Here is an 8,446-nt window from a genome sequence, read left to right as displayed (position 1 = left end):
GGTTTCTTGTGCTGTGCAGAAGCTTTTTATTTTGATGTAGTTTCATTTGGTTATTTTCTTCTTAGTTTCTATTGCCCTAAGGAGCTGAATTGTTAAATATATTGCTACGACAAATATCTGCTATTTTGCTGCCTAGGGCTTCTTCGAAGTATTTTTATGGTTTCCCATCTTATGTTTAAGTCCTTTATTCATTTTAAGTTTATTTTTGTGTATGGTGTAAGTTGGTGGTCTAGTTTCATTTTTTTGCAAGCATCTGTCCAGTTTTCCCAACACCATTTATTGAAGAGACTGTCTTGATTTCATTGTATGGTCTTGCCTCCTTTGCCAAATATTAATGGAGCGTAATGGCTTGGGTCTATTTCTGGGATCTCTGTTTTGTTCCACTGGTCTATATGTCTGTTCTTGTGCTATTACTAGGCTGTTTCGAGAACAATGGCTTTGTAGTATAGCTTGATATCTGGTATTAGTTCAAGTAAATTTTTGTGTATGGTATGATGTATGGGTAGAGGGTTCCCAGTAATTCAAATAGTCCAAGTTAAAGACAAATTATCAGTAATTCTAAGGAAACCTACTTTATGCTTGTTCTCTCAATGTTAGGAATGAGACATTTCTGGCCAGGAGTAAGAAAATTGGGAACATCTATAGATTCAAAATGGTTCTGTAAAATTCAAGAGCCTAACCAAGAAGGAAACCACAGGTTAAAACGCAGCCTCTTTTCTCTCGGTATCTCCTTTGCTCTAGGCTTGTTCTAACATCATCTGCACAGCCCTCTCCTTCCTCATCATGAACTGTCTCTCCTAGTTCTCTCCTGGTGACCTTGCGCTTCCCCTGACATCTTACCCACTGCCCAGTCTCCTGCTCACTTCACTGGCACTTGCACATCGGAGGGACCTCACTCCTCACTTACTCACACATTTTACAAGCATTCACAGCCACCTTTAGTTCTCTCTGCAATGGGCACGCATGATAGCCTCTCACCCCACCTGTTTCTAGAGAGACTGCAACCTAAACATGTGCCTTGACCGAGAATCCAACCATTACTTCCTGGTTCATGGGTTGATAGTCAACCACTAGGCAACACTGGCCGGTCAATACACAATTTTTGTTGTAGGTTTTAAATCTAGCCTGACCAAAATTACCTTTTAGTTGCAATAGCCTTCTAATGCATTTTAGGTAGCCAATTTTATCATCTGGAAATGTGATTAATTTATTTTTACCCAAGACATGAACCTACTATTGCTTTTTCTTCTTTGGTTGCATTGGTTTGAAATTTCAGAACAGTGATGGGTCATGACAGTAGCAGGCTTATTTGTCCTCGTATGAACTTCAAACAAATTCCTCAAATATTTTGTTGTCATGTCTGATATTAGCTGATGATCAAGGAAACTATTTTATGATACTTAAGAAACATCTTATTTACACTTTCTCAGAACTGTTTTTATACAGTATCAGTTGCATATTTAAAGATGATGCTATTATATTTAGATGATTTTTCTATTAATTTATTCTAAGATAATTAATACATCCTCAATATTAGAGGCTCCTGGCTTTCATGGTGGACTGCTTCTGTTCATAATTTAAATCAGGTAGTCTGCACCCATACATTATCCTATAGATTCAAAGGGTGCCTTAGTAAGAGAATTGTAAGTCAGCTTATTGGAACCAAGAGTGGAATCGAAGGACAGCTCATGTCTGGGCCTCCTTTCAGCTAAGTTCTCCTAGAGCTAAGTTTTGAAGTATTTCAGGTTGACGTTTTTGGACACAGGCATAGGTAGAGTTATATTGGGAGGAAAGTCAGGATGGTGGAAGGGTCTGACAGCTACATCAGCCAGGGTCTGGGGAGACTGAGCAGAGCCTGTGTGATATAGATTTCCTGGATCTTCCCACTAGCAGAATGGAAGCCAGATTTAACTCTTCTTTTAATTGTACAATTTTGTATCTAATTTACTTACTCCCCATGTCTGAATCTATGTACTGAAATCAGGGGTCAGCAAAGTACTCCCCAAGAGCAAATCCCACCCACAGCCTGTTTTCGTAAAGAGGCTTTATTAGTAGGGTGATGGTAGCCCCACAAAAGATATGTCTACATTCTAACCCCCAGTACCTGTAAATGTGACCTTATTTGAAAAATGGCTCTTTATAGATATAATTAAGGATCTCAAGATGAAATCATCCTGGATTATCCAGTTGGACCCTAAAACCAATGACCAGGCTCCTTATAAGATATAGAGTGGAGAGGCACAGAGAAAAGAAGACCATATGTCTCCCAAGATTGGAGTGATGCAGCCACAAAGCCCAGGGATGCTTGGAGGCACTAATAGCAGGATGAGGCCAGGAGCACAGCCTCCCTTAGAGCTTCTGCAGGGAGTGCAGCCTTCCTGACATCCTGAGAAAAGACTTCTGGAATCAAGAACCTGATGACATAAATTCCTGTTGTTTTAAGTGACCCAGTTTGGGCTTAGTTGTTACAGAATCCACAGAAATTAAATACCTACATTCAAGCCCATCCGTGTGGGTATTGCCTACAAACGCTTTCACATAACAATGCCAGAGTTAAGTACCTGCAACAGAGCACTGATGGTCCAACAATAATCTTTATCTAGTTCTTTACAAATATGTTTGGCAGTGACTGCTCTAAGTCACTATCAGGTACTGGTTTTATATTCAAAGTACTCTTTCCAGTCGTAAAGAAATGCTCTGAATAGCCTCGCTGGCCAGAAAAAAAAATGTACCTATGTGAGTTTAAAGATGTGAATGCCTTTACCCCCGATGAAAGAAAAAGAATAATCAGATCTGGGGAACTTGTATAAAGGACATTCTACCTCTGCAGGCAAAATAACTTACCCCGCATCAAGTACATCTTGAGAATCAATATCTGGTTTTCAAAGTTGAGGTCAAGGGGAAGTTTCTGCGTGTTTCCTGTTTGGGATGGATGTGGTCAGGATATCACTAAATCTCTGGGTCAGACACTCCGTGTGACTCACAGCAGCTCAGAAGCTCATGATGTTATCCTGTCCATGTGTCCTGCATGAGTGCTTTCATACCCTGGGGAGATGATCATTCCAGGGGAGGTGGACCCATCAGTAGGAAGGGAATAGGCATCTGGCCCCCAAGGTGAACCCATGGAGACCAAACTGGCAGAAAAGTTGCCTTTTATTTATGGCCACTTGGTCTCAAGGGAGCTGAATTGCTTAGAGAACTGAGCAACAGTAAATCAGTTCATTTAATGAGGAGGTCTGAGAATTCAGCCTCAGACTTCCCTCTGCATATTCACCTGCAGCTCCTCAGCCACAGACTAAGAGCATCCTCTCTGTGCCTCTCTAAGATGTTCAACTGCTCTGGAAAACCAGCACCTCACCTGCATTTCTTGTCCTTTCCACATCAATTGTCCAAGGAAGGAAGGACCAGTAGAGCCAAATCCAGTGAGTGATGCCATTGGGGGTGCCAGAGTGAGCACTGTGGGAAAGCATCGTGGGGAGAAGTAAAGCTTTTAATAGTTGTGTCTTCAGGGGGAACAGTCAGGCTGATGAGATAGTGAAAGGGATGGACTCAAGATCCCACACATTTGGTGGCCTTAGCTCTGAAGGGCTTTCTTGCAACTTATTCCTTCTCAGCCCCTTTCTTCTCACCATCTCAGAGCACAATTCCACTGCCTCTCTCCTCCCACAGCAGGAACTGACCCTCCCTTCTATCTGCTCAGCTCTCAGGATTCTGCTTTATTTCACCCTTAGCATTTCCTTTTCTTTGTGAAGCATTGACAGAGTGAGGCAGCCTTCAGAGTAGAAATGCACTGAGTTAGAGTCAGGGAGGTGTGAGTTCCAATTCACTCTTCTACAGCTAGTGCCGGATGGACCTGGGCACTTTTCCTACATTCTGTGGGTCTTTCTCTCATCAGCACAAGAGTGAGTAGAAGGAGATCTCAGAGAATGCTCACGGATGAGCAGGTGCCATGGATCAAGTGCCCAGGACCAGTGCACCTGGCTCTCTGCTGGGCTCTTCACTCTTATTATTTTCCCTCATTAGCAGGAACTGGCCTTTTAAACTGTTCTCCCATTTATTGCATTGAATTCCAGATTATTTTTACTGTTTCCAAAACAAGACATACCTTTTATATTGTGATCCAGCATCATTTGCGCACACACACACACACACACACACACACACACACACACACACACACACCTGAACAAAGGGAACCATACACCCTCACTATGTACGTTGCACTCTAATATTTTCTTTTGTGCCTTCTTGACTCTATTCCATTTAACCATTCTGAATCCTTTTTGAGTCCTGAATACCTAAACAAGTGTCATCTCAGGGCTTTGACACTGCCTCTTTTCCTACATGACCCCCACCCCAAGTAACCACATGTCACCCCCTGTGTCTTCCTTGAGGTCTCTGTTCAATTGTCACCTTGTTGTATGGGCTTCCCAAACTCCTAGTATAAAATAACACCGCATCCACTCTCTTTTATGCCTACTTTATTTTTTTTATTCACATGACACCATCTAACTTGGCATATGATATATTTGTTGTATATATTCTTTCACTATCATTATATTCTAGGAATTTTGTTTTTGAGCATCCTGTACACTTTCCCTAGAGGTGAGAAATGTCAATAATTATTCCTCAAGTGCATGAACACATTTCCTGCAACTTATTCCTTCTCAGCCCCTTTCTTCTCACCATCTTAGAGCACAATTCCATGGCCTCGCTCATCCCACAGCAGGAACTGTCCCTCCCTTCTATCTGCTCAGCTCTCAGGATTCTTTCTACTCTTTCTATTTCATTCTACACAGAATGAAGACAGTGTAATCCATGACCACCTTGGGAAAAAAATTTGAGGAGGACAGGAATTCCTAATCAGAGATGTCATGGGGGATGAGATGTACAAAAAATAAATATTGTTACAAAATATAATTGTGGCATTTCAACTGTGCTTGTAATGGCATTTGTGTAATAACTAATCATGCTATTTTTTCTTTCCTACTAGTCACCTCTACCCCATGGGACCTGGGAATGATACTCTGATTTCAGAATTTCTTCTTCTGGGATTTTCAGAGGAACCAGCACTGCAGCCCCTCATATTTGGGCTTTTCCTCTCCATGTACCTGATCACTGTGTTGGGAAACCTGCTCATCATCCTGGCCGTCAGCTCTGACTCGCACCTCCACACACCCATGTACTTCTTCCTCTCCAACCTGTCCTTGGTAGACATCTGTTTCACCTCCACCACCATCCCAAAGATGCTTGTGAACATCCAGACACAGAGCAAAGTCATCACCTATGAAGGCTGCATCACCCAGATGTATTTTTTCATATTCTTTGGAGGACTGGATGACTTCCTTCTAGCCGTGATGGCCTATGACAGGTATGTGGCCATCTGCCACCCCCTGCACTATATGGTCATCATGAACTCCCGGCTCTGTGGACTGCTGGTTCTGATGTCCTGGATCATGGGTGCCCTGATTTCCTTGTTACAAAGTTTAATTGTGTTGCCATTGTCCTTCTGTACAGACTTAGAAATCCCGCACTATTTTTGTGAACTCAAAGAGGTGGTCAAACTTGCCTGTTCTGACACCTTTCTTAATACCATGGTGATGTATTTTGTATCTGTGCTATTGGCTGGTGGTCCCCTCGCTGGCATCATTTACTCTTACACTAAGATAGTATCCACCATACGTGCAATCTCATCAGCTCAGGGGAAGTATAAGGCATTTTCTACCTGTGTGTCTCACCTCTCAGTTGTCTCCTTATTTTATGGTACAAGCCTAGGAGTGTACCTCAGCTCTGCTGCTACCCAAAGCTCACACTCAAGTGCGACAGCCTCAGTGATGTATGCTGTGGTCACACCCATGCTGAACCCTTTCATCTACAGTCTCAGGAACAAGGACATAAAGAGGGGCCTGAGAAGATTCTTTGGGATGGCAAGTACAAAGGGGACAATCATCCAGAGGTAAAAATGCTCTTGCTTTTGGGGTTACAGAATTCAAAACCAGAAATTGTGACTCTTTAGTCACATGGATTTTTTCAGACTTGCTCCTTTTGTATTTTTAAAATATATATTTTTATTGATTTCAGAGAGGAAGGAAGAGGGAGAGAGAGAAACATCAATGATGAGAGAATAGTATTGATTTCCTGCCTCCCACATACCCCCTCATGGGGATCAATCCCACTACCCAGGAATATGCTGGAAATCCAACTGTGACCTCCTGGTTCATAGGTCGAAGCTCAGTCACTGAGAAACACAGGCCAGGCCAGACTTGTTCCTTTTATTCTGTCCTTGAATTTCCTCTGTTTCAACTTCTCTATACAATTTAAGCTTCCTGCTTTGTCTGTTATATAGACAGTTTTTCCCTTTGTCCCCTTTTTTACCTTCACAAAGTTGTTTCCAACCTTGGTCAGAAATAGTGAGAAGTTTTCATTTACTTAACTAGAAACATTGATGTCTTAAGAAAAATTTATTCTCAAATGACATTTATCATTGTAAGTAATTTTTTCTTGTTTTGTAGGTAGAGTAATAAGTAATAAGTGTATTACACATGTAGAAAAACTGCACTTGGCTACCTAATCCATTATATAATTTCATTCCATAAAATCTGAAACCTCAGTTTTCACCATGTGTCCCTCATTTTTTGTACATTGGTACCTTAACTGCTTTTCCTGATATTATAGATTTTATCATTGTCCCCTATAATCTCTGTCTATTGATAGTGATGCAATAGGATAGGAATGCCTGGCCACTGGCCTGTTTCCAACTGCTTGTTCCTCAGACCAGAGTCAATGTCCTGGGTGGATGGACTCTGGTGGTCCTTATTATAATTACAACAACCATCATGGAACTATGAAAACATAAGGTTCCTTACTCACAGGTCCTGTACGCCCAAAGCCACACAGGAAGCTGTGTGTATGCATGTGTGTGTGAAAGAGAGAGGAATGGGTTGAAGGACTCTGCCTCTACTGGGGACCAAGGGCAGGATGGCTATGGTTTTGTGGGTTTGATTTTTTAAATGTATCTTTATTATTGAAAGTATTACAGATGTCCTCCTTTCTCCCCCCATTAACCCCACTCCTCCCCTCTCCCTTCCTCTCTCCAGGCCTTCACCCCACTATTATCTGTGTCCATGGGTTATTCACATATGCAAATAAGTTCTTTGGTTAATTTTTTCCCTCCCCCCCTTCCCTCTGAAGATCCACAGTCTGTTGCATGCTTCTATGTCTCTGGATCTATTTTGTTTGGCACTTTATTTTGTTCATGGATTTCACATATAAGTGAGATCATATGATACTTGTCTTTCTCTGTCTGACTTATTTCACTTAGCATAATACTATCCAGGCCCCTCCATGCTGTTTCAAAGGGTACGAGATCCTTTTTTCACAACTGCATAGTATTCCATTGTGTAAATGTACCACCTTGTTTTATCCATTCTTCAATGGATGGGCACCTGGATTGTCTCCAAATCTTAGCTATTGTAAATAATGCTGCTATGAACATAGAGGTGCATATATTCTTTCTTTTTAAAAATATATTTTTATTGATTTCAGAGAGGAAGGGAGAGGGAGAGAGAGATGGAAACATCAATGATGAGAGAGAATCATTGACTGGCTGCCTCCTGCACATGCCCCCTACTGGGGATCGAGCCTGCAGCCCAGGCATGTGCCCTTGACCGGAATCGAACCTGGGACCTTTCAGTCCACAGGCTGACACTGTATCCACTGAGCAAAACCAGCTAGGGCCATATATTCTTTCTGGTTAGTGCTTCAGATGCCTTAGGTTATATTCCTAGAAGTGGGATCACTGGGTCAAATGGCTGTTCCATTTTTAATTTTTTTGAGGAAACTCCACACTGTTTTCCACAGTGGCTGTACCAGTCTGCATTCCCACCATCAGTGCAGTAGGGTTCCCTTTTCTCCACATCCTTACAAGCTCTTCCTGTTAGCTGATTTATTGATAGTAGCCATTATGGCAGGTGTGAGGAGGCACCTCATTGTGGTTTAATTTGCATCTCTCTGATGATTAGTGACCTTGAGGATTTTTTCATATGACTCTTGGCCATTTGTGTGTCCTTCTTTAAAGAAGTGTCTATTTAGGTCTTCTGCCCATTTTCTGATTGGGCTGTTTGTCTTCCTTTTGTTGAGTTGTATGAGTATTTTATATATTTTGGGTTTGCTTTTTATTTAAAACCTAAGAGCAGGAATTGAGGCAGTGGAAGGAAAAGCAGGGTCATTCATGTGGTCAGTTGTCCAGGTTACTCAGGGTTTTCAAAAGGGGAATTTATAACGTGTTAATTCTTGTGTAAATATCAAACAAATTCTATGTCTGTTCCTGTATGTAATTCCAAATGAACTTTGCTCCCTAGATATATCTATTGTCTAATGTGAAGTTTCTCCCTTTGTTTGTTTTGAAAATGTTTCTCATTAAAAATAAAATTGCATATGTTAATTA

At 41.5% G+C, this 8,446-nt stretch overlaps 1 protein-coding gene across 1 annotated transcript; it reads left to right on the top strand.

The window, feature by feature from the left end:
• Positions 1–5,006: 5,006 nt before the first annotated feature.
• LOC103300962 (olfactory receptor 7A5-like) lies at positions 5,007–5,960 on the top strand. Its single transcript, XM_054716839.1, has one exon. The coding sequence runs from the start codon at positions 5,007–5,009 to the stop codon at positions 5,958–5,960; it is 954 nt and encodes a 317-aa protein (XP_054572814.1).
• The last annotated feature ends 2,486 nt before the right edge of the window (positions 5,961–8,446 follow it).

Source organism: Eptesicus fuscus, chromosome 6 (assembly GCF_027574615.1).
Source record: "Eptesicus fuscus isolate TK198812 chromosome 6, DD_ASM_mEF_20220401, whole genome shotgun sequence".
In the NCBI taxonomy this organism is placed as follows: domain Eukaryota; kingdom Metazoa; phylum Chordata; class Mammalia; order Chiroptera; family Vespertilionidae; genus Eptesicus; species Eptesicus fuscus.
The sequence above is the reverse complement of the archived record's forward strand: the minus strand, read 5'-3'. Positions and strand labels throughout refer to the sequence as shown.

Bases quoted from the DNA above. Each gene is read 5' to 3' on its own strand.
- LOC103300962 (XM_054716839.1), top strand. From the start codon at position 5,007: ATGGGACCTGGGAATGATACTCTGATTTCAGAATTTCTTCTTCTGGGA.